The 26,487-nt window shown below is 30.6% G+C and overlaps 5 protein-coding genes across 5 annotated transcripts; 1 reads left to right on the top strand and 4 right to left on the bottom strand.

The window, feature by feature from the left end:
* Positions 1–2,032: 2,032 nt before the first annotated feature.
* LOC114195609 lies at positions 2,033–5,489 on the bottom strand. The gene is made up of 7 exons (XM_028086136.1): positions 5,359–5,489; positions 5,164–5,250; positions 4,840–5,028; positions 4,581–4,748; positions 4,281–4,337; positions 4,045–4,191; positions 2,033–2,493 (listed from the first exon to the last, which is right to left on the bottom strand). Exons 1-7 carry the CDS (start codon positions 5,482–5,484, stop codon positions 2,122–2,124), a joined length of 1,146 nt encoding a protein of 381 aa, XP_027941937.1. The 5' UTR covers positions 5,485–5,489; the 3' UTR covers positions 2,033–2,121.
* A 3,027-nt stretch (positions 5,490–8,516) lies between these two features.
* LOC114195119 lies at positions 8,517–9,281 on the top strand. The gene is made up of 3 exons (XM_028085510.1): positions 8,517–8,522; positions 8,662–8,808; positions 8,910–9,281. The coding sequence occupies exons 1-3, from the start codon at positions 8,517–8,519 to the stop codon at positions 9,279–9,281; spliced, it is 525 nt and encodes a 174-aa protein (XP_027941311.1).
* A 2,323-nt stretch (positions 9,282–11,604) lies between these two features.
* LOC114195117 lies at positions 11,605–13,890 on the bottom strand. Its single transcript, XM_028085509.1, has 4 exons — positions 13,860–13,890; positions 13,341–13,443; positions 13,163–13,237; positions 11,605–11,824 (listed from the first exon to the last, which is right to left on the bottom strand). The coding sequence occupies exons 1-4, from the start codon at positions 13,888–13,890 to the stop codon at positions 11,692–11,694; spliced, it is 342 nt and encodes a 113-aa protein (XP_027941310.1). The 3' UTR covers positions 11,605–11,691.
* Positions 13,891–15,592: 1,702 nt separating this feature from the next.
* LOC114194369 (protein RSI-1-like) lies at positions 15,593–16,396 on the bottom strand. The gene is made up of 3 exons (XM_028084542.1): positions 16,177–16,396; positions 16,056–16,089; positions 15,593–15,976 (listed from the first exon to the last, which is right to left on the bottom strand). Exons 1-3 carry the CDS (start codon positions 16,252–16,254, stop codon positions 15,795–15,797), a joined length of 294 nt encoding a protein of 97 aa, XP_027940343.1. The 5' UTR covers positions 16,255–16,396; the 3' UTR covers positions 15,593–15,794.
* A 938-nt stretch (positions 16,397–17,334) lies between these two features.
* On the bottom strand, positions 17,335–25,522 carry LOC114194368. The gene is made up of 10 exons (XM_028084541.1): positions 24,854–25,522; positions 24,624–24,761; positions 24,117–24,305; positions 23,015–23,152; positions 22,805–22,926; positions 22,550–22,682; positions 22,321–22,450; positions 21,366–21,445; positions 21,114–21,248; positions 17,335–17,928 (listed from the first exon to the last, which is right to left on the bottom strand). Exons 1-10 carry the CDS (start codon positions 25,361–25,363, stop codon positions 17,704–17,706), a joined length of 1,800 nt encoding a protein of 599 aa, XP_027940342.1. The 5' UTR covers positions 25,364–25,522; the 3' UTR covers positions 17,335–17,703.
* Between the last annotated feature and the right edge of the window lie 965 nt (positions 25,523–26,487).

Here is a 26,487-nt window from a genome sequence, read left to right as displayed (position 1 = left end):
GAAAGAGAGAAAATTTGCTGAAAAAATATTAATGATGTTCTAAAAAGAAGTAATTGCATTTATTATCTGATTAATGTAAATAATCATTTTAAAATATAGTCAAAGATTAGGATTGGATGAAGAGTATTTCGTTTCACGAATCCCTATCCTATCATGCAATGGAGATATTGAACAAAAGTATTGGAGGGTCAAATAATATAATTTTGAAATCATTCCTTTGAAACAATTTAATTATTAGTATAATGCTTCAAGATATATGAAGAAGTAGAGTCTATTTTGTTTTTATCAATAGTTTCATTTTTATCATTTTTAAAAAATAATTATTATTTTATTCTTTATCAATATACCTTTTTTTTTATAAATAATATTAAAAAATAATTTATCGTAATCCAATAAAAATTGAGACAACTAAGTATTAAAATAAAAATATATTTTAGTCAAGTCACAATTAAAAATTGGTTATGAATACATTATTTATTTTTCTTCTATATTCATAAAGAAATGAATATAGAAAAAGCTCATTAGATAAACATAATGTTTTCATTATCAAGTGAGACAAGAGACAAGAAAATGAGGATAAATGAGAAATGAGAGAAAAATTAATAAATTTGTGTCTAACTTTTATTTTTCTTCAAAAAATAAAAGAAAACATATGAGAACGAGAGATGATTAGAATGTGTGAAAAAAACTCAAAAGACAACGAGAACGAAAATAAAAATTATCTTAATAAATATTTGGTTTAATTATTTTTTTATTCATGTTTTCGTTTAAAAATATTAAGTTGGTCCTCTAGTTTTTTTAGTCTCAATTTAGTCATGATCTTTTTAAAACTTACGCAATTTGGTCTTTTACGATAAATTTCGTTAAATTTCTTGAAATAGATCAATGACTTTTTCATTAAAATTGAAACTCTTAATATGGATGGTTTGTTTTTGTTAGTGTAATTAACATAATTCTATTGTCAATTTTTTGACAAAAACAGATACTAAAAGAATTATACTTAAATATTTTTGTTATTTATTATATTTAATTTTATGTTTTATTATCTATTAATATTAAAGATTGTGCCTTATAAAAGAAATAAAAAGATACACAATTTAATTTTCATCAATTTCTAAAATCTACTAACTACAATTTAAAAAAAATTTAATAAATTTCAAATATATTTATTATATAATTAAAAGAAAAATCAAAATTTTGGAGCCACCCCTGCTATATCATGTACTCGAATCACGCAAGGGGTTAGGTTGAAGGAACCTAGGCTTTAATTTTGAAAATATATTGATAAATGTGATTGAATGATATTATATTTGTGTAAATTGTATGTATCTAGTCATTTCTAAGGAAAAGTATCATATTATATAATGTAGTGTATATATTGTATGAAATTGTGTTGTGGCTTAGATGATTGATTGGATCTAACTTTATTATTCTTAGTTAGTAATATACGAAGGTAAATTAGGACAATTCTTAGTTACATTATCAATATCTATTTTAAACTAATTAGCAGATAAAACTTGTTATATTATTTTTATAAATGAAACCATCGTATTGTTTAAATATTACAAAATTAGCGGATGAATATTTCTATTTTTAAATCTATTAACTTTAATGCATCTTAATGTCTTTTCTTGTTAATATGTATGTTAAAATTTTCTCTCTATCTTTTATTTAGAATAATATATAATTCTTGAATAAATACGTTATAAATAAAAATGAAATATAAAGTATTTGACAGCTAAATCTATTGACTAAAAAAATTGAAAATAAAAAGTCAACACTAAAAAGTGTAACGTGAAATGTTGTAACTTTTTATAATACGTAAGGCTATTAGTAACCAGCTCATTTTATTCAATTAAAATAAATATATAGTTTTTTTTAAAGTATTTGTGTATGTTGTTTATATATTTATTTACATATACAAAACTATATATTCATGTTGGTTTTACACGCTAAAAAGTTACACAATTCGATGTTAACTTCAATAATTGACTATTATACATAAATCGTTTGACAAACTTGATTTAAAGAAAATTGGTAAGAGAAAAGAGAGAAGAAGAGAGAAAAAATTTTTACTACATAAAAGATGGTTATTCTTAAAGTTGATATAAAACACAATTATTAAATTCCACATTTACCCCCCGGTTCTCCAAATTGAAGAGCACTTCCATAACCTCTTCCTTGGTCTCCATAGTAATTAACACCATAACATTTACTGTTGTCGGTGAAGGATACAGTTTGATCAAGTTTAGGTGCAAAAACTTTTTTTGTTGAATCTTGAATCAACATAGATATAAAATAGCATGCATGGTTACTGATTTTATCAGGAAAATGTCCAGATCCCATTGGAGGACTATCACTCCCTATATCAGCTCTTGTTCTTCCACCCCAACCTACTATCACTGCTGAATTCAAGTCCTTGAACAATGCCGCTGGAAAATAACCAATATTTATATCTTTTGCTCTTAACCACCAATTTTTCGTTCCGGGGTCCTGAAAACACATGTCATTTTGCGTGAGTAACATACCTAAGGTTGTTAAAGTGAATTAGAATCTTTAGGTAAATCTGATCCATCATGAGTTCAAATTGAGTTGGGTTGAATTTCTTTTATAAATTTTAGTATGGATTAATTTTTTTACTTGATTTAGCCTACTGAGAATCCAACTCACCGGAGTTGAATCCGACTCACCAACCCACCCACAGATAAAGAGTCACACAATTTTTTTATATTTGGGTTGGGTTGAACCATTTTTTAGCCAACATTTTGGGTTGACAAATGCAAACCTAATATTTTTATAATTTTGGTTTATATTTGGGGTTAAACATTATTTTTTATTGTATTTGGACTATATTGAAGTTTATTTAGATTTTAATGATAATTATACTTTAGTTTTTTTTAGGACTAAAGAAAAAAAATTGTATTTTTTTAATTGAGTCAGTGAAACAACTTGTTTAACCTACCAACCCATCATAGGTCGAGTCAAATTTAATTTTTTTTAACTTGTTAATAAATGAGCCAGATTGGATTGACTCACTAGATGACCAATCCATAATAGACCAAACCGATTCAAATAATCCGTTTTCACAATTCTACATAATCCAAATGCGGCTTTTTTGTATTTTGGAGTCCATTAGAAGTCAAATTTGTATAAATGAGTCAAGTTGTCAGGATGGAGGACGACATTGGAAGTGAAGTCGTCCTCCACCGACCGGTTTCTTTATTTTATTTTTTTTAAAAAGTAGTGCGTCATCTAACATGACGTTATCTTTTATTTAGAAAAAGTGAAGTCGTCCTCATACTTGACAACTTCACTTTTTTATTTTATTTTTGTTTTTTGTTTTATTTTTAAAATTAATAACCGAAAAAATTTATAAAAAAAAGGAAAAATAACGAAACTGAAAAATTTTAAAAAATGAAAAAAATGAAAACTGAAAAATTAAAAGAAAAGGAAAAATAATGAAAAAAAACTGTTATATCTGAAAAAAAAGAAAAAAGAAAAAATCTAAGATATTTATAAAAAAATAATGAAAAGTGAAAATTTTGAAAAGAAAAATTAAAAATAGTTAAAACTGAAAACTTTGAAATAAAAAATGAAAAGTGAAGTCGTCATGTTAGAGGACGACTTCACTTTTCAATTCAAACAAAGTCGTCATCTTCAACGATGACATTGTTTAAAAAAAAAGAAAGACACAAAACAAAATTGGTAGGATGGAGGATGACTTCGGCCTGAATGTCGTCCTCCATATAACGACTTGGCCCAATTTTAAAAAAAAAATCAACGAATCCTATTTTACAATTTTATAATTAAAAAAAGTCTGAAATAAAAAAAAAACTCCGAATGCATTTAAGACTCATATTCAATTCTAATTAAACTCAAGGTTAATAACATAACAATTTATTAGATTAAATATATTTTATACATCGAAAAATAGTTTACCTAGACTTTGATAAAATATATAAACTAAATGTTTTATAGTTTAATTAGAAACAAACATATATTTTTATAATAAACAAATAAAAATTATGTTTAATATTGATTTACCTGTGTAATAGCAAGGCGAACCTCATAAGTTGCTCCACCGTATGCAGAAACATTGGAAAAATGTGAACCGATGTACTTATGTCTGTCGATTTGAACAAAACCTGGACATTTAAGGTTGTAGCACCCTGTCCACTTGTAATTATCTGACTGTAGTGTACAAAAATTTGAAAGAAAGCTTAATTATATTCTCTTCATCTTTAGTTTCTGTAAATTAAAGTAATAATATATTTTCTTACCGTCCATGAAATATAAAAACGGGTTGCAAAATCATTACCGTATAATGCTGGATACACCTGATATAAGAGTACAGAAATAATTAGAAACTTTTTATGTTCATTTTTTCTTTTTGTTTAAAATTATTTTCTAAAACCAACAAATATGATATGTTTTCTTGATTATAATAAATAAATTTTTCTTTTCTTTTTCTTTGCCTTCAGACATAACATATGTATGTATATAATAAGAAATAAATTAAGACATAAATGGAAACTACTTAATTTTGTAGGAAAATAAAAAATGTAACTATAGTAACTTACGTGCCATCCTGCAGAGATTTTATTGACCTTGTTTTCGTATCCATTCTCAACCCAAATATGAGACATAGAAATTTGACTCGTTTTAGAAATTACAGGATTATAGATGCTAGTTGTTCCACTAACTCTATAATAAGGACCAAAATCTGGTTTCATAGATACTTCTGCAACCTACAAAATTAAATATGTCAAATAATTAATAACTTCAAAAATTAAATATCATATAACTTTGATGTAAATAACATTGTATAAGATATCTTACATGAACACCAATAATGCCTTGCATCAACATATGATCATTTAATGAATTATTTTTTTGAGTGAAATTATCTTTTGTTGATCTAAGAATAGGGATTGTTCCTTCTGGACAATTCTCCTCAACCAGTCCAAACACGAAGTCTCTTTGTGAACTATTCTCGGTTATGTTTTCAATTTCAAAGTTGGGTTTTAGCTGTAAATAAAGAAACAAACAAATTATAAAGTTTACTGAAAATATAATCAAAGTAAGATAGAAAATTAAAATCAAAGCACTGAAATATTATACAGTTTAACTTATTCTATGTCATCAAAGACTTTTATTATATACCTGCAATTTATGATCTTTTAATAAGGAATGATCAAAAGTTGGTTGTTTGTAAATGTCTACACAATCAACTATGTCTCCAAAATTTGTCTATAAAATCCAAAAAAGAAAAAAATTAGTTATTCATAATGTGATATCATGTTCAATCAAAGAAGAAAAAAAAGTATATAAAAAAAATATTCAAATATTAAGAAGTACATGAATAGTCTTGACAGGAGAATCAATACTAAGCTTCACATCTTCCTTCAATCTATCTTCAGTAGCACAAACATTATGAATATGATTAGTCACCAAACAAAAGATAAAGAACAATATATTCATCATCTTTCCTGAACTCTATTATCTAACAAAATGACTTGATGATGTATATATATATATATATATACATGTATAAGGTCATTAAAAATGTTATTAAAATATTTTAAAACGTATAAAATATTTCTTAGAAACTATAATAAAATATACTAACATAATAAATTAATTAAAATGATAAACCTTCTAATATATTATTATTAAACTCATTTTGTCACTAAGTCCCTTATCAGTTAAAAATAATTAATATGTATTAAATTTTACAAAAGTTTATAATTAATTTTAATATTAAATAAATTTTAACTTTAATATTATTAATGTAATTTTATATTATTTAAAGGACAAAAGTAGTTATAAATATTATATAATTTTCATCTATAATTTATTTGATGAAAAAAAAGTTAAAAATTAATTAAATAATAAAATAATTTTAACGTTGTAATGTTAAAATAATATAATAAAATTTAATGTCATCAAAAGTTTAATTTTTTATTTAATTTTTAATTACGTAATAAAGTTATTTAGTGATTAATATATTATTAAATGATACTGCATCAGTCATTCTCATTACAAAATTTTATTGTATAGAGTTCTAAATTTAATTTAAATATTATTGTACTATATTTCTTTAAACTAAAACACTGTTATAATATTCATATTTTTATTATAATTTTATTTAATTATATTACAACTACATTAATATTATTTAATTATTTTAACTTTTATTTTTATGAATCAAATAAATTATTAATCATTATAACACTTATATATATTTTTATCTTTTAACTAATATAAAATTACATTAATACTTATGGGAGGCAGAATTCATTTTATAACACACTTAATTATGAATTTTATGCTCATTGGTTATACATTAATTAGTGTTCATTAATTAGCATTGTCCGTATCATTATACGATATTTATTACAGACGAATTGTTACATGGTTTTAATGTATAGTATTTAGTGTCTTAAATTTTTATTTATGGTTTTAGTGAATATCATTTATTAATCTTTGAACAGTTATGATTATCTATTTTAAAATTAGATATTTTTATTAATAAGTTTTGAAAATATTTCCGGTACATGAGAAAAATTAATTAATTTTATTTTCAAAGTTTTTTAAATAAAATTTGAGATCTTAAAGAATGTAAGTCGAAGATATAAACAAAATAAATAAATATGTTCGATTTGAAAAATAACATTTTTAAATTAACTAAAGTATATGAAATATTAATAAAAATTTATAACAACCTTTCAGGATTAGAAAATAAACACACAGTACCACAGGTATATAAATATTGCAATATTATGTACACGGAATCTGGACAAAGAATATGAGAACAAGCCTGACTAACATTAAATCTCAATTTGATCCTTTATTTATCTTTTTCATCTCAATTTGGTTTCTATTTTGGAAATTTGATCTCAATATAGTCCTTTCCGGTACAATAATAGCGTTAGATGGGGTACCACGTGTCAGTTCCTCAATTTTTTTAATTTTATTTATTTATTTTTTGATTTTTTTGATTTTTTTAAATTTTTTTAAAAAATAAAAAAATTTATCACGTGTCAAACTGTCATCGTACCACGTGACAGTGATAGAGTAACGTAGAAGTGACAATGATAAGTATATATATATATATATATATATATATATATATATTGATAGTTGATAAAAGAAATGATGAATATATTGTTCTTTTTCTTGTACTTGTGTTTGGTGATTAGTTATAATGTATATTCCAATACATTATATTTTAAGTTGATTAGTTATTTGAATATGTTGAATTTTGTAGCTTGCAGAAGTATCAGTTCGAAAAAGTTCTGGTCCTTATTATAAAGTTAGTGGAATAAATAGTATTTATAATCCTCAAACTGTTACAAAGAGTCAAATCTCAATATCTCATATATGGGTTGAGAACGGACCCGTACAATCTACCAACAAAATCTCTATTGGATGGCATGTAAGTTGTAACGGTTGCATTTATGATTTATTTGAGAAAAAATGGAAGCGATTTAATTTGTCTTAAATCTCAATAAAAGAAATTTAAATATTTTTAATTGTGTTTTTTTAAAGATTGTTGTTCTATGGAGTATTTAAAATATTTCATTATATTTTTGTTTTATACCCGTAATTTGATTTTAACTATCAACAAGATGATATAATTATTACTTTTATCTTCACGTCTTTAACTCATTGATTCATTCACTCTTTTCCTTTCTCAAGATTCAGTTGAACCAAAATTTGGTAGAACGCAAGAGTATACCAATGAGTTAAGACAAAAGATAAAAATAATTATCATATTAATTTGTTAATAGTATAATCAAACATAGGTACTTAAAAAATTAAAGACATTTTTTAAATATTCAAAACAATTAAATTTCTAATAAAAACTTAATTGAAAATACCTAAATTTATGAAATATTTAAAATTTAATCGAACCTACTTTTTTGTCATTTTATAACTTTTAGAATATATTTATGATTTTTTTTTCTTATTATATCCATACATGTACTATATATGTTAGATGTAAATAAGAGTAAATAAAATAAAAACAATATAACTATTTTATCTATAACAATATATAAAGAGATATTCTTTTGTGTCCACATATCTTTATTTCAGTTTTACCCTTAATATTATTTTATAAATAGTTTATTTATTTTAAAAACTCTTTTTTATCTTTAATTTTAGAAACTTATCATATTTTATTTTTTTAATTTTAAATTAAATAATTATTTTAAAAATTAATTATATTTTTTTATTGATTTTAACTCAAATTTTTATGAAGAAAATATATCATATTTATTAATTTTAATGAATATAATATTAAAAGATAGATAAAAACATAAAGTACTTTCTAATTAGTCTCATTCTTTGATACCAGATACATCCAGAATTATATGGTGATCAAGGAACCCACTTTTATTCATCATGGACGGTAAGAAGAGATGTATTTATATTTCATTTTATCTTAATTTATACTTCCATTTTCTCCTCTCTTTTTCTTTTATTAGCTTTCACATTCTTCTATAGGACAAATGAATGTTAGTGTCAACGCTTGAGGAAGATTATAATTAAGTTTCCTAAATAAAAATTTATTTTATTTATTTGTTATATATTGTGCATTATTTTACTCTTCACATTCCATTCTTTTAAATTTAAGTCAACATTAAAAATTTACAGTCAGATAATTACAAGAAAACAGGATGCTATAATGTTCGATGTCCAGGTTTTGTTCAAGTTGAAAGTGGTATTTATCTTGGTAGACGTTTTCCTCATGTATCTGTGTATGGTGGACCAACTTATGAGAGTCACATTTCTATTACTCAGGTAAATAGTTATGCTATTAAATTTCACCTTACTTAAGATTAAATATGACTCTTAAATGCATGATTAGTATTGATTTTGAAAAAGGTGACATGTGTTTTCAGGATTCAGTGACAAAAAATTGGTGGATAACTTTGGGAAATATAAACATCGGTTATTATCCAAAAGCATTGTTCTCGAACTTAGGATCAGCAGAGTTTGTAGGGTGGGGTGGGAGAACAAAAACTAAGGTTGGTACTCCTAGTCCTCCAATGGGATCTGGTTATTTTGCGGATGGAAACAGTTCTCATGCGTGCTATTTTAGATCTGCATTAATTCAAGATGCTTCAGGACGCACTTTTGGACCAAAACCTAATCAAATTTTACCTTTCAGTGACAAAACTGAGTGTTTTGGTGTTAAATACTTTGGATATCAAGGAGAGTTTTTTGGAAGTGTTCTCCAGTTTGGAGGACCCGGAGGTAATTGTGGAAACTAACTTTTTTTATAATTAAACTTTATATGAAGTTGAAAAATATCCATCTTTGCTTTTGTGTCATTTACTTTTTTTATCATTATCTCTTCTATCTTTGTAGCTTTCAAAATACTATCCATTTCAGAAATAAAGTTGGACAAAATAGTTATACAAATACCAATTTAGTTCTCTAATTTTTTTATTTGGTTTATTTTGGTCTCTTTATTATTTATTAGTATAAATTAGTCTTTTAATTATTTAAAAAGGTTCAATTTGATTATCTTACTTAAGTTAACATTAACATTGTGTCTTTACATGTCACATGTCAATTTGTGAGATTTTAATTTTTTTATTTTTTTATTTTCTTAAAAAAATATATGTAAATTGCCACATGTCATGTTATAGTAGAGTTGTCAAAATAGGTTGGAACCCGTGAGTCAACCCGGTCTACCACGGGTTCAGGTCGGGTTGGATTGAAATTATTTTACAAATTTTAATATGGATTAATTTTTGACCCTACTCACTTAAAACCCGGCTCACTCGGGTTGAACCCGTGATGAGTCGGGTTAGCTTACCAACCCGCAAATAAAGAGTCACACAAGTGTTTTTTATTATGGTGGGCTTTGCATTTGGGTCGGGTAAAGTTGTTTTTTTTAGCCAACACATTGGTATTTTTGTGATTTTGGTTTGCAATTGGAGTTTAACATCCTTTTGGATTGCATTTGAATTCTATTGAAGTTTATTTGGATTTTGATTAGAATTATAATTTAGTGTTTTTGAGATTGAAGAGAATGTATTTTTTTAATTAGGTGACTCAGTGAATCAATCCGTTTAACCCACCAACTTGTGGTGGGCCAGGTCGGGTCCAAATTTTGTTTGTTCGCTAATAAGTGAGTCAGGTTGGGTTGACTCACTAAGTGACCAGCCCGTGGTGGGTCGAGCCATGCCAATGCGGGTTACCTGTTTTGACAACTCTAGGTTATATTCATGCCATGTGGCAGGTTACAGTTGTGTTACATGACAATGGTAGTAGTTGTTTTCAATTTATTCATTTGTTTCAATTTTTTGTTCAATTTAGTCCCTCTATTTTTTAAAACGATCCAATTTTGCATTCTCCACTTTGAGACCAAATTAGTAAATAAGCTTAATTAACTTATATAAACATGTTAAAATATTTTTTTAAATTTATACATCAAATCACTCCAACTAAATATTCAAATTATTTTTATTTCTTACAAATGTAAAAAATTTAAAGTGTAAAAATTTAGAAGGGTAAAAATGTAAAAAATAAAATAATTTGAGTATTTAGGTGGAGTGATTTGATGTATAAATTCAAAAAAATTATTTTAACATGTATATATAAGTTGTAAGTAAGCTTATTTATTAATTTGGTTTCAAATTGAAGAGGACCAAATTGGATTATTTTAAAAAAGAGAAATTAAATTGAACAAAAAATTAAGTAGAAGACTAAATTAAAGAGAACTATTATCACTACCAAGTGACACAACTGTAGCTTGTCACGTGGCATGATTGTAATTTGACACATGTCAGTTTAAATATTTTTAGAAAAAATAAATAATTTATTTTAAAAATTTTAAAAATTAAAAAATTTCACGACTTAACATGTGTTATGTACGACCGTAGTGTTAAAGTCAACTTAATTGAAAGAACCAAATTAAATCTTTTTAAATAATTGTAGAACTAAATTGATCCAACAAATAATTAGGAGATCAAAATGAACCAAATGTAAAAAATTAGATGACTAAATAAGTAATTATACCGATAATCTTTTATTATGCTGTCGATATGAATTATTCGTTCAATTATTTTCAATATTGAAAGTATTGAGCATATACATACTTATCTTTGGACATAATTTATTTTATATCTAAAATAGCGGTATTTAAATTTAACTTTCAAAACATGTTTAAAGTATAAAATATAAAATTTTATATCATTCTTAGTAAAGTTAAAATAACACTTAATTCACTCATATTTATTTATAAATGCCAATTATTAAAGTTAACATGAGATTGTATGTATATAGTTTATTACAACTACGCGCATGTGTTTTTTTTAATGATAAGAAAATTTTAAAAAATTATTAAAAAAGTGTAAATTAAAAGAAAAATAGTTAAATTTAAATTACAGTTTATTAAAGAGTAAAATTGGTAAACTGTTTTTATTAAAGGTTAAATTTAACAAAAAGCAATGTACACCAAAATGATCGATCCTCTTTTGTATAATAGTATAGATACTTATTTATTTGTCTTAATTGAATATGTAACGTCCCATTTAATTTATAAACGCAATTAAAGGAAACGTCACGTGTAAGATAGCATAATAACGCAGTCCTGGGGTTCCCAACATCACCCCTACAAAACTAGGCACACCACGATGCCAACAAAAGCGGGATAACAGTTTAACTAAGAGTTTATAATCTAAAAACTACGAATACAAGGGCCATAGCCCTAAAGAAGACATGAAGAGGAGAAGTGTAAGCTTCAGCCCAGATGGCTAAGTAGCGGAGTCGCCATTCCCTTGTTGCCCATGAGAACCTCGCCCATCTGCTCCCATCAACCAAGTTGATGATCATCGCAAGAGAGAACAGCCACATACATCACAACCATGCAACAAAACGGGTAAGCTAGATGCCAACAACATATTCATCATGCAATCAAATATATTTTTCCTCATCTCATATCCACATAACAATCAAACATGTTATGACTCTTCACTCAATACACTACGACTCGACTCGACTCATCCGGATACGTATAACTTGGTCAGATTCAGCGGACGCTCGCACTTGTGGTGAATACCCCTGCTCGACTCTGAGCTGCTCATCTCCGAGCTATGTGTTATAAGTGTTACGATGAATCAAATCTCTCTCACCACAAGGTTAGCCCTTAATGAATTTCAGGCCTCCTGCTACTCTCACCACAGGGGTCAGTCTGCTCTAAGTGAGACTAACTGGCCCCTTAGAGTGTCAGGATGCAGTCCTTACCTTGAATCCTTACCTAGTTATACAGATGGGGCACCACCATGGGCACCCACTAACAGGGGCCATGGAATTACATCCCGACCACTGAAGCGCGACCCCAGAGGTCTCACCTAGAGACCCCAAGGAATTACACGCTGACACGGACCAACATTCATAAAACAACATTAAGAGAACATCAAAAGCATGTTTACAATTCCATACTCATCCGTGGGATTTACTCCGCATATGCATCACATTTTGAATCCATACCTCTGATCATCACCGTCCCATGAGTCTAGGGTCTCATCTCATGTCAATACCATGTTCCTTTAATTTCAACCACGCATTCATTTCACATGTTAAGTCTCACACCAACCCATTCATCCACAATTCATGAATCATGCCAAAAATATACTTCATGCTCCATTGTATTCATGTCTATCATCACACAATCATACACAACCAAAACGGATCACTCGGGAAACATCAAACATCCAAAACACAGCACTGTCTCGCCCAGCATCTCGCTCAGGCTGAGGGGTCTCGCTCAGGCGAGACATGCTCGCTCAGGCGAGCCTCCCCCTCGCCTAGGCGAGAGCGCAAAAACATGGGCAGGAGCAACGCAGGATCTCGCTTGGGCGAGTTGCCTGCTCGCTCAAAAGTTGAGCGAGTCGCCTGGGCGACTTTTCGTGCAAAAGCACTAGGCGAGCTCCCTGTTTCATCTCGCTTGGGCGAGATTGACTCGCTTGGGCGAGATTTACAGGTCTCGCCACTGTCCTTCACTGCAACAACCATGATAATCAAGCCAAACCAGCATACAAGCATTCTCATACCCCAAATCGAAGAGTTAAATCATACAAGCCGAAAACAACACCATTACAGACCAAAACCACTGAAGAACATGAACTCTAACTTCCCGTACCTGGGATTTAAGCTAGCAAACGCTCCGACCCGCACAACGAAGGTAGGACTGTCCCTAGGGCGGTTAGCAGCTGAACTGAACGGTAGAACAAAAGAAAGGAGCGGTTTATTACCAAACCCTAACGTTACAGAGAACACAAACCATGAAAGGAAGGAGCATGGGCTGAGGAGTGACTTACGTGAACAGGGACAGAGTTCGAGCTCGAAGGAAGGGGACCTTAGGGCAAACTCTAGCAGAGCTTTTCGTGAGAGCAAGGGGAAGGGTTGACGGCTGCTGCGTTTCTGTGAGAGTGAAAGTGAGAGTGAGATTAGGGCAGACCTTAGGACCTTATACGTTGGGCCGGCCTTAGGCCCACTAACTTTAGGACAGAAAAGTTACCATATTTTAAATGGGCCTTACAGAATAAATTGAATTAGGTACTCGTAGCCGCCCAATATTTTTGTGTCGGGTTTATTTCTTATTTTGCAATATTTTTACTTACACGGTTAATTATTTTAGAATATTTTTAAATTTTAACGTGCCTACCTAAAATGTAAATATCATCCAAAATAATAGAGAGTGAGAACATTTTAACGCATGAACAACAAAATGGAAAATTAAAAAATTTGAAAACAAAAGCTATTTAATTCAACATTTATTGGTATATTCTCAACAAATAAACATTCAGGAATATTTGGATTCATGAAATAAAGGTTACGTGTTTTTAACTCAGCAATCAATTTGTTCATTCCGTCATCAATCTCTTTGAACTTCCGAGTCAACTTATTTTCTTCTTTTACAAAAGTGACTCAAAGTAGATTCAATAAAATGAGAGAGTTGATCGGCGAGTTAAAAAGAAAGGTTAAAATATATTTTTAGAAATTTATTTTGTAAAGTTTTTATCAAATCAATCTTAATATTATTTTTGTGTTTAAATAGATCCAAATTTTGATTAATTTCGTTCAATTTGGTCATTTTTTAACACCGCGGCCATGAAGGATAACTGCCACGTGTCGTTTCATGATTTTTTTTTAATTTTTTTTTAATTTTTTTTATTTTTTTTAAATATTCGCGTGTCAAACCAGCATGCCATATGTCAGAGTCAATGTTTTATATCCAATTTGGTCCTTATATTCGTTATTTTTATTTTTGTTCAATTTAGTCCCAATTTTTTAAACATGAACCAATTTTGTTCTCTCCAAATTGAGACCAAATTTAATTTTTATATTAAAATTTAAATTTTTTATTCAATATTTTTATTAAATATATTAAAATTCACATAATTATAAATTTTATATAAAAATTAAATTTGGTCTCAATTTCAAGAAGAACAAAATTGCTCAATTTTAAACAAAATTGGGACTAAATTGAACAAAAATAATAATATATACTTTATTATTTTTACTATGAGAATGTAATTAAGTTATTTAAATATTTTTCAATAAAATGCATTCTTTCAAATAATATATAATACTTAGGTTTAATTAGTGAGATGGTATTCACTTTCCTTATGATCAGTCAATTTAGTCTCTGTAAAAGTGTCAATTGCGTCTCAACATTTGAAAAAGTATCTCAATTAGATCTTTTTTCATAAAAAAATGTATTAACGCCGTTAATGGCGTGCCATGTGTCAATCTCTATTTTTTTTCATTTTTTTTTTATTTTTTAATATTTTTAAATTTAAAAAAAAAAATTCCCACGTGTTAGGTCTTTGGTGTGACATGTGATACTAATAGTAATATGTGGCAACATACTACCACATGTCAATCTCACTACCAAATGTCATTATCCTTATTTCGATTTACTCCTCACATATGTCTATTTATTTCAATTTAGTCTCAATTTTTTTTTTCAAAATAGAAAAATATTGTCTCTCTTAAGACGAAATTTATTATTTATATAAATATTATATTGATATTTATTATGAAAAATAACTTACAAAATTAAGTACTGATATTTATATTAAAAAATTTTAATATATTATAACATCATTTTTTTAAATAGAACAATATTGTCTCCCTCACCAAACTTATTATTTATATAAATGTTATACTCATAATTTTTATTAACAATATTACATTCTTTTAATTCTTAACTCATATTTTGTTATTCATGACTTTAACCACTACATTTTAACATAAATTTCAATACTGAATTTTGTAAGTCATTTTTTAATAACAAATATCAATATAATATTTATATAAATAATAAATTTAGTCTTAAGAGTGATAAAATTGGACTAAATTGAAACAAATAGACATATGTTAAAATTAAATTGAAATCAAAATAATGATACTTGAGTAGTGACAGTACTTGCCACGTGTCACACTAATAATCTGATACATAGCAAAAAATTAAAAAAAAAAAATTAAAAAAAATTAAAAATTGAAAAACTAAGAAAAACGGTAATTGATACGTGATACACGGTTAACAATGTTAATAAAGCAATTCTTTAAATTAGAACATGTAATTGACACTTTATTAAGAATGGAGACCAAACTAAGATGTCCGAAAGTAAGTACCCTCTTAATACTTAAGTCAATCAGAATATAGAATTTAAATAAAAGAAGGGATAATACTCTGAACATTAAATCAAATATTCCATTTGGTACATGAAAATAAAATCATAACTTGCGAAAGAAGTTTGATGGGTTTAAGGGCATTTGGGTCGTCCTTCCTTGGTCTTCCAGGTGTTGTAGCAAGGACAGAGTTGCTTGTTGCCGTAAGTACCAGGAGGAACGCATAGGCATTTGGCACAACACTTTTGGCAGAAAAACATGCATGGCTTCTTGTGTGAAGTTGCTGAGCAACGGTATGTGCATTTCGGTTTACAATCTGTTACAAATTCATCATCATCATCATCATCATCATAATACAAATTAAACCAACATCTTTTTCATCACTCCATATTTACCTGAAGGCCGAAGTGTTCCGCTGCGCGTATAAGCCTGCTCAAACGTCACAAACACACTTTCTTAGAGAATCATTAACTGCACTTACGATCAGGTGTTGTTGCTGTTAATGTAATAATGTACCTCAGCTACATTCCAGAATGACACCAACAGAAGCAGAGACAGCGCAAGCATGATGGGGCTGTAGGAAGCTGCTGCCATGGCTATGATGTGTCAAGTCAGAATGCCACAGTTTTTTTTACAGAAAAACAATCTCAATTTTTGTTACTTCTCGGTTGGGAATTGCAGGGATATTTATAGGAATACATAAGAGAGAAACCTAATAATGAAAAGTTAGAAGAAAAAGAAATTAATTGGCAGTGGAATCCGTTGTTTAAGGCGTTGAAAAGGGTGGTGGGAGTTGATTGGAAAAAGTTGCATGAGAAAGTGAGCGAAAACAGCGCCATATCTTTTGTTGTGTTTGTTTTTATTCCCTTTTGTCAACTCACCAACATGCTCCTTATTCTTCTTTTTCTTCTTATCACTGTTTAATTACCCTTTTTCCCCCATTTCTCCATTGTTTCCTGCAATGTACAATCGTTAATCCTCACAAGAGTGGTTCGAAATATAATAAATACAATAAATATAAGAAATTGAAGTAGGGACCAATGCTGAAACTAGTTTTGCACGACACTTTTATCACTCTGTTTATGGTATGATTACCTTTCGTGGGCCACACATTTCCTTTTATTATTTTCTACGTTCCCCCAAATCACGTTTTCATGTACGGATCCACGTGTGAGTGAACATGCACTTTACTGTAAATATATACAACTATGTCTTAATTTAGTATCAAGACGTAATGGTGAGATAATGAAAATCAGGTGTTAAATTATGGCTTTAATTCTTGATTATTTATTTTTACTTAATCCAAAGTTCCATATTGATCTTAGTTTATTATTTAATCTTCATCATTATCACTTTTTCTTGGTACCTTATTATGAATGTATTCTTAAAACTAACAAAAAGCTTATTAAGTTCAAAACATGGTGAATGGTATATAATACAATTGAATTACTAGTACTGATAAAGTTATTATATTGCTAGTACTGATAAGTAATAAACTTATTAAGCTTGAAATACGGGAACGTGAAAATTACGCTAGAGGACTACAATAAATAAATCATCATGGCAGCGATAATATGACTAATAATATTTCAAGTCTCAAAGGTAATGAGAATAATATAAATGCATGATTCCAAATACAAACAAATTTAAGTTGTCAATGCTTTAAACAAAAGATAATACTAACTGCACGTTGAAGTTTCTTTTATGAGACCGCAAATAAATATATTATTCAAGCACAACTCAATTTCACCTTCATTTGCATTTCTCTATAGCCATTTGGCACTTTATCTGAAAATCAATATATAACAAGCCACTATAAAATTTCTTAATAAAAAATTGTCAAATTGACCTAAAATTTGAGAACACACATCAACACCTATATAAATGGGCAGCACAAGCTTCCATGCTTTTGTTCCTATTTTGGTTTGATTTCACTAAGTTGAAGACTAAAATAAATTAATACTCCTCACACCTCACACTATTGGCTTAAGTGATTCACGCTGGGAATAAGCACCGACTAAGCCACAGGATAACTCTGGCAACCTAGGACAGGTTCAACATTTCTGTCAGTTTATTATAATCCCATAGATGCATGTTCTGGCACATGTAAACGGCACCAACAGCAAGTACAACAGAAAAAACTGCCATGCTCTTCACGCATCCATGGCCTTGAGACAATCGTCCCAAAATCACCTTGCAGTATTTGTCTGCATCCTTTAATAATGCATGGCGAGAACCGTCATCCACATTAGCAAACGCCTTCTCATTCTGCAAAGACAGAGTGAGTGAGATGTCATAAGATTAAAATATGTAGTTAAATTAGGTTCAAGATAAGTCCATTCTCTAAATGATGCTGGAACAATGTCACTTCGCCTAAGGATTTTGAGAACGTGTTAAGAAACATTAGGATATGCTGCAAGAGATTAAACAGCCTAAATATACTATTGCTGCCAAATCAATTAACCCATTTTGGGAGCCTTTGGAAAAAACTTTTACAGAGCATTTTGGGCTTATCATTCAAATACTTAGGTGGAAAATTTTTAAGGTGTTGGATTAATCATATGAAAGTGGCTAATGATGCCCCTTTGTAAGCTTCTTTTAATGAGTTATGATGTTAGGAAAGAGGATCAAGGCCAGCCACAACCTTTGTTAGCATATTAAAGGAAAAATAGAAGACGGTGCTGTGCAAAATAACAGAAGATGGTTAGGACTGTTGAGTCAGTTATGACAGCTAGAGAGGAAGAGTATGGATAGAGCACTTAAGGGTTTGTGAGGATAGGAAAAGATTACATTTTTGTGACAAGGATAGGCCTTGTCCAAAAGGAGAGCAGCTTCCTTTGTAGAGCCTCTGTACTCGTTATATTCATTCAATTAAAGTTTCTAACAATTGGTTCAACCTGCCGGGTTCAAAAGAAAACAATGGATAAACAAGAAACCAGGTTTTCTACTTTGAAATCAATGGGAAAAATGTTGAAGAAGACAACCGGTGAACAACGGGTACACAGAGCCGAAATAATGAAAAGCGAGAAGGCATCAGAGCCGAAATAATGAAAAGCGAGAAGGCATCGACCGGATCAAAGATTTGCTTAAAGACTGGATGCAAAGGCAAGGCATCACTCATATTGGATAACAAATCGGCCATGAAACTGCAGTGGGAAGTGAAATGCTCAAACCAGAGGGAGATGGTGAGCACCATTAGAAGAAGGTGAAATTACCCATGTTCGAGGGAAACAAACCTTAAGGTTGGATGGAAAACTAAAATTGGCTTTCATTAGCATGGAGGAAACACTGTTCCTTGGTTCCATTATTGGACCAATCAGTAGTGATACGACTAGAAAGAATGAGTCGTTAGTGGTACAAGCATCTTTGACCTCAGATGATCAGTTGTTAGGGTATTTCTTGACGGGTTTTAACAAGATATTATAGCCAATATTCACAGTCATGATCCAAAGGAATTGGTGAGAGATAAGGAATTAGCTTGTGACTTGGAATAAGCGAAGATTTTTGGGAAGGCCCAAAATCATAACACAGTGGCAAATTCGAGATACCATGGTGGTGGATGAGTGATAGCTCTGGTATGGAACCAAGGTCCACACTTATCAAAGTAAAGGTTCACTAAGAGGAACTACAACCATGATAGCCATTCATAACCAGAAGACAAAAATTGACGAAACCAAACAACAAAGTCGCACTAAGCGAAATTTACCATATCTAGAATATGTTAGAAGCAGGGATCAGAAGTTTTGTTTCCGACATGGAAAAACATGTAACATGGACGCAGATGTCCAAAGAATAGTCCGAGGATTGTAATTTTAGCAAAGGATGAGCATACTAATGAAGAAGGGAAATTACAAAATTAACTAGTGACGATGAAGAATAGGGTTCAGAAAATTAACTTGTTTTCTGCTGGTTTGACTTAACCCCGAAATATGAAATTGGAAGAAATAATTCAAGGAAAAAAGGTGTTGATTCTAGTTGACAGTGGCGTGAGTCACAATTTTATTTCTTCTAGATTAGTACAACTTAGTACTATGTAGTGCGGCTAGGAGGTGGGAATAGAAAAAGAGAACAAGGTTGTTCCAAACATATTGCAGTAATGATGGGAGAGTACGCATTATTGGAAAACTTTCTTGTTTGAGATGGCAAGGGTGGACTTGATTTTAGGAAAAGCATGATTAGCTACTGTCTAGTTAGTTGAAGTGAATTGGAAAACTTTAGCAATGACGTTTGAAAATCAGGGACATAATAGAAGTCAAGGAGACCCAGGCTTATACAGAACCTTGGCTTCTTCTCAAGCATTAATGAAGGTAACAGCGGTGGAGGTAACGCCATTACTGTAGGTGGTGGAAATCGAGGATGATGCAAATTCAAATATTCCGAGACAGATTGAAACTGAAGAGAAAAAGCAACTACAACAAATATTAAGATCAGTATCAACATGTTTTTGCGGAACCCCAAGGTTTGCCGCCAAGTAGAGAAATTGACCATAAAGTTCTCATAAAGACAAGGGTTGATCCAGCGAATGTTTGACCCTGCATATATTCTTACATTAAATAGAATGAGATTGAAAAACAAGTTAAAGATATGTTGGTCCAAGGAATTATTAGGCCAGGATATAGTCCCTATTCAAGATCAGTTATTCTAATTAAAAAGAAAGGGGCAGGATCACATGACAAGATTTGCTAATGCTCATCGAGTAACATCTAAAATAAAGGTGGGAGATTGGGTATATTTAACAATTCGTCCTCATAGACCAAGTTCAATGCCTACAAGACTGCACCCAACACTAGAAACCAGGTACTATGGGCACTATAAAGTGATCAGGCAAATAGGAGTAGCGGCTTTTAAGTTACAGATTCTAGTGCAGGCCAGAATTCACCCAATTTTTCATGTTTCTCATCTCAAGTTGGCAATAGAAGATCATCCAGTAGAAGCAGAATTGCCAGTCGGATTACAAGACCATTCCACTGGATTATGATCATATCAAGTATCGGGAACTAGGACTACAATCAGTACATCAATTGTTGATTCAATAGCAAGATACATCGCCAGAGGAGGCAACGTAGGAAGATAGAACTAATATACAACAACAATCTCTGAATTTCAACCTTGAGGACAAAGTTCTGTTTGGGGGGTACGTATTGTTAGGAAAGATGATCAAGGTCAGCCACAAGCTAACCCAAAACCTCTGCTAGTATATCAAAGGAAAAACAGAAGACTAAAGTGGACAAAATAACAGAAGGTGGTTTATGAGTCTCTTGGTGACAAACTCTTATTTAATAAGCACTCAATTAAGTCATTTATCCAAAATTATTACAGAAGAAGCTTCAATGTGTACACCAATGTGTTCATTAAAGTTTACATAAAAAGCAGCAGTACAGTTAGAAAGGTTGAGTGTCTCAAAACATTGTGCAAGTGTGCAACTGTATTTACTAAAAATAAAAATAGTTTACCTTTTTACAAAAGCTCTTAAGAGTTTCCCTCAAAGGATCAAGAGTAGTATGTTTGACAAAGTATTCCTTCCTTTCACCAGAAAGTCTTCTCAATACAACAATACTTGCTTCAAGGTTATCCATATAAAGCAAATCCTGTTTCCAGTATAAAGCACATGTTTGTGTTAGTAAATACGAAAGGAGTCCCAAGGGAAAAAGTGTAGGAAAGGAATGAAAATAAATTGTCAAATAGCATTCCCTTATACTACTCACCCATTGCTTGTAACACTCAGGATTCTGAGTCAAGCACCAAATAAAGATGTCACTTGCCTCCTTTGATAGGTCAGGATTAGCTGTAAAAGATTCAAGCATTTAAGTTTTCAAACAAAATTACAACACCAGCACTCTAAACTTTTAGTAATAAATACTTAAATACTCGAGAGACAGCACAGAAAGCAAATAACTAGTAAATTGTAATATATATATATATATATATATATATATATATATATATATATATATATATATATACAGGATTATAGGTTTCATTTGTTTAGTGTTATTTTCAGAGACCTCACCAGAAGAGACCATGAATCCAGGGGCTTGAGGTCGTCCCTTTATTGCTTTGATGTCCTTTTTTATATTTATAGATTAATTGAGATAGGTCATTGATGGATGTACCTATTTTAGTTTTATTCCTTTAGTTCAGTTTGAATATTAGATGCCCAGTTTTGGAACCATGTTAAGTTTCCACACATTTTGTAAATATGATACACAACTAATATCATCTAAATGCAAGGTGGAAGTAGTGTAGGAAAGCATATCTCTCCTTGTTATATCTGGACGGGAAAGTATTGTAGTTTTGGTGAAGCAAGAATTGATCTTTAGATGCTAAATGTTAAAGTCTTCTACCCCTACATATTTTGTAAATGGGTTGGACTACCCCAAATGCTCTGATTATATATATATATATATATATATATAGTATTCTTTTTCGTGGAAGAAAAAAGGTTTCCTCACATTCTTTTTATTTTTATTCTTTTTGGTTTCTTTTATAGGATTTTTTACACACAAAAAAGAGTTGAATTGAATTAGATTAATATACATTTATATTATAAATAAAATATTAACTTTATCTTTAATGTATTGTTGCCCCTGCGTAACAGCACTACATAAATTACATCTGCAAAGGAAAAAAGTTATGGCCATCAACATTAACTAGAAATACCTTCTCCCGCAGCTTTAATTGCTAAGCTAAGTATCTGTTGCGCAAGATGCTTTACTGCTTTACTTCCAGGGGAACCAGCAAGGGCAACTTCTTTTAATGTTGGATAAACGGCTTCAAATCTTTCAGTGGCCTAAATAAAATATATAAAACTACAGATGAGTATCTCAGCTAAACCAATGATTTTAATGCAAGTGATTAGAAAATATACAGGATTCTCTTAAAATTCTACCTTTATCCGGGCAGAAGGAAGAGGGAAAGTAACTCTCAATAGCGAATCAAGTGCCCACGGGGGCACAACACGCTCCCCCTTTCTGACAGCCCCATTTAGTAAAATAGAACGAGCTTTAGGAAATGTTATAATTCTGTTAAAAAAGAAAGAATGATGAAGATAGATCATTGAAGACAAGAATGAGCAGCTAGGAATTCTGCACTAGTTACAATCAATAAATCACGGGAAGTCAGTGTGGAATCAGAGGTTCCTAACCTCTCAACCAACTGTAATATCAAGTCTCTTGACTGTGGATTGCCACCAGACTTCACACTCAGCATGGGTAAGAGAAGGGATACCCACAAGTACAACCCCATAACTAGATCTCCTTGAGAAGCCTACACAAATCCTAATCCAGTTACAAATCCATATAACAAATTTTATGTGTTTGGGATGGGGGCACTATATCATGTTGAAAAAGGCTACCTGAGTTATCACCCAAACCAACACAGGGAGTTTATCCTGTCCTTGATATTTTTGACTCTCCTTGATTATTGGCAATAAACTAATCATGACATCAGGTTTTCGTCGAAGCACCATTGCTAAAACCACAAATATTGCAACCTGTAGTTCAAGTAATATACGATATTCACACCAAATATTCAATGAATGAATTATAACTCATGTAAACAAGTTACAGAATTAGAATAACATTATAAGATTTTTTTTACTAATATTTCAACGAGTTTATAAGTATTCAATCAAATTTGGAGGGCATATTGTAATCATCAATAAGTAGAAAAACTAAAAAAAAAATATACAAATTTCATTGAAAAAGTCTGACATGAGTCAAGTTGATCCTAGAACACCAATGAATTTATTGAAAGGGCCACATTTACGAAATCTCCTTATTAAGATGGATATCTGGCTACATTTACAGAAAATCAGATGCACAACCATTCAAAGCTGAGGATCAGACTGTAATAGATCACTGTCTGAGAAGGTATACCCCACGTCCAAACTTGCCCCCTACATCCTTGCGATCCTTAAATCTTAATGCATTTCAGACTCATAGGAAACATTAAATAATTAACCAACATTTGTGCCGTTTGAAAAACTAGTCATTCACTAGTGCTAACAAAACTAAGGAACCATAAGAAAAATATCAAATCTAATACTACTTGACAAATGGTCATTTTATTTGAATATTTCTATATTTCATATTAAATAGAAAACAAATTGTTAAACAAACTAAAAAAAATTCAATGGTAATTAAAATAAGTATTGAAATTCATCAACATTCAGAAAAAGTTATCATTATCGATGACATCCAAAAAGGTTAGAACAACACTATCCAACCCAGCTTTAAGTCACTAAATGGTGCCAGCAATGCAGATACCATCTCTAAGATAGAGATACTTGCTCATATGGAGTCACAAATCAACAAAGATGCAAAGTTTATTTCCGTGCTATAAAAATGCAGAAAAACGCAGTAATGTCCTCATCAACACAAAAATTTAAGAAATAGAACACCCTTACAGAACCACGACAAATTGTCATAAAGTCATGGTGTGATTTCAAAGGGTACCTGAGATTTCGATGATGATTGTTGGACGACCTTCTTAGATCCCTTAACAGTTCCCTGATGACTTGTAATGTCTGCAAGAATGCTGTCTAACGACCATATCACAAAGGAACCAAGGGCTTCATATGATCGATGACTGATCCAATCAGTTGATATTTTGTAAACATCCTCAGAAATATGCAAAAGAGGGATCTGTTGAGAAAGGAAAAAATGATAAGAAACACTAACAATTATCACCGACCAAGGACCACAAAGCATCCAAACCATCAAAAACAACAGTGACTGTAAAAAAGTGATGCATTAGGATGATCATTACAGAAATTCAAGACACATAAATCAGCGACATTTTTCACAAACAACACAAAACAACAATGATCAGATCGAGTTCACTCGTGGAATTCAAAATTCTATACCATACTACCATATATCACGCGCATCACAAAACCATAAAACTTAGGTTCCAAATTTTTAATCCGGATTAAAAAATAAAAAGGAACAGAAACAACTCACATCAACAATCTTCGCAACGGTGGACTCTTTGAACGTCTTCAGCCACGGGAATTGAGCTCCACTCACCGACGAGAAAGCGCGACCGAAGTAATCAGCAAATCGCATCATCATAATATCTTGTTGCGATTCATATGAAGCCTACGCAAACAGGATTCATCTTATCTATCACATACAGCTAACAAAAACGAATCGCAATTACAGCAGATCAGTAGTGAAATCAAAACACTCACGGTAATTTCAGCGAGAAACGTGTCGAGTTCATCGGCGCTGATTCTGGAAGCAGCTTCAGCCACAGTCACCTTCGGCTTCTTCGGCTTCTTCTGCTTCGCCTTCTTCACTTCGGAAGAACCGTTCTGGACGGCGCCGGCATCCGGCTCCGCATCGCCGTCGTCTTCGTCGTCGGAATGCTGCTTCGATCTGCTCGGAGAGGCTTCCGCCGCCACAGCAGCGGCAGCTATCTGAGACTCGAGGAGGCGGCGGCGGCGCTCTTCGGAATGCCGCTCGACGGAGCTGAAGACATCAGAGGAATGATCGGCGGCGAAATTATCGTTGGCGAGGAGCTGCTTGGAGGAGGACTTCTTGTTGTTGCGGTTTCGCTTCTGATACGACACAGTTTGCCATTCGTCAGTGTTGTTTTTAGCGGCGGTGTTTTGCGTTGTGCGAGTTCTTCTTCTGTGAGCTTCTTCTTCTTCCTCTTGCTCCCTCAGAATGGCTTCGATGAGAGCTGAAGTCTCATCCATCGCGCTCTGTTACGATGCAGAGGAAGAAGATCGAGACGGCGTCGTTGGAGACAGATCGGAGGCAGAGAGAGACAAATATAGAGAGAGAGGGTAATTAAGTAGAAGATGATGACACAGAACACAGATACAGAGGCACTCTCATGTGTGGAAAAAAAAATACACGTGGGCGTTTCCTTCTGCTTTTTAAGTTTGACATCACTTCATCACTCAATTACAACACTGTATTTGCATTATCCGTGGCGTTTTTGTCACTAGTTTTTGGTAGAGCTTAAAAAACAAAATTAACAGATAACACACACAAACAACAGAAAAGAGTTTAATTTTTCCCGATTGTAAAAAGTTTTATATAGTTAATAGCGTAATAAAAACTCCATAACGCCTCGAAAAATTAATAAATTTGTATATATTGTTAAGAATATGATATTTAAGAATTTTTTAAATTTAATTGTTTAGAAATGTATGGATACTTATCTTTTATCATTATTTATATTTATATATTTGGTATTTTTGTTTTAACACGCAATCAATTTTAATCTATTGTCTTTATTTTATTTTGAATCACTTTTATTTCCATTTCTAAAAAAAAGTAAGTGATAATTGAAACTTTTTAAATATGATAATTAAAAGTTATTTGTCTTTAATATTTAAATATTTGATTGAGTATTTAGGTTAATGATAACTTTTTAACAAATTTTTAAATATTCTCACGAAACCGTTCTCGACTATATTATTAAATTATCATTTTCAATCATTATTTGCTAAAAAATAAAGGTGCATGTATCATTAATTAAAGAAATTTTATTACATTTTCAGGTACTGCAAAAACTTGTTTTTGTCAAAATACAAAAGTACAAAGGTAGTCTATTACATTTAGACCCTGAAAGATTAAACCATCTAGGTTTTAAAATATATATTTAAAATAGAAAAAAAAAGTATTTTAAAGAAATATATTCTTTTAATGACTTATTTTTCAAAAAAAAATCATGTTCCATAAGATTATTTTATAAAAAATCTTAACTCTTTTTTCTGTCTCTAGTTTTTCTCATCTTATTTTTGTTAACTTCTAATGAGTTATTAACAATTGAAATAACATCATATCATAATATTTTTTTCATAAATCTAAA

The sequence above is a fragment of the Vigna unguiculata genome, chromosome 8, assembly GCF_004118075.2.
Source record: "Vigna unguiculata cultivar IT97K-499-35 chromosome 8, ASM411807v1, whole genome shotgun sequence".
NCBI lineage: Eukaryota > Viridiplantae > Streptophyta > Magnoliopsida > Fabales > Fabaceae > Vigna > Vigna unguiculata.
This window is presented reverse-complemented; position numbering and strand designations above follow the sequence as displayed.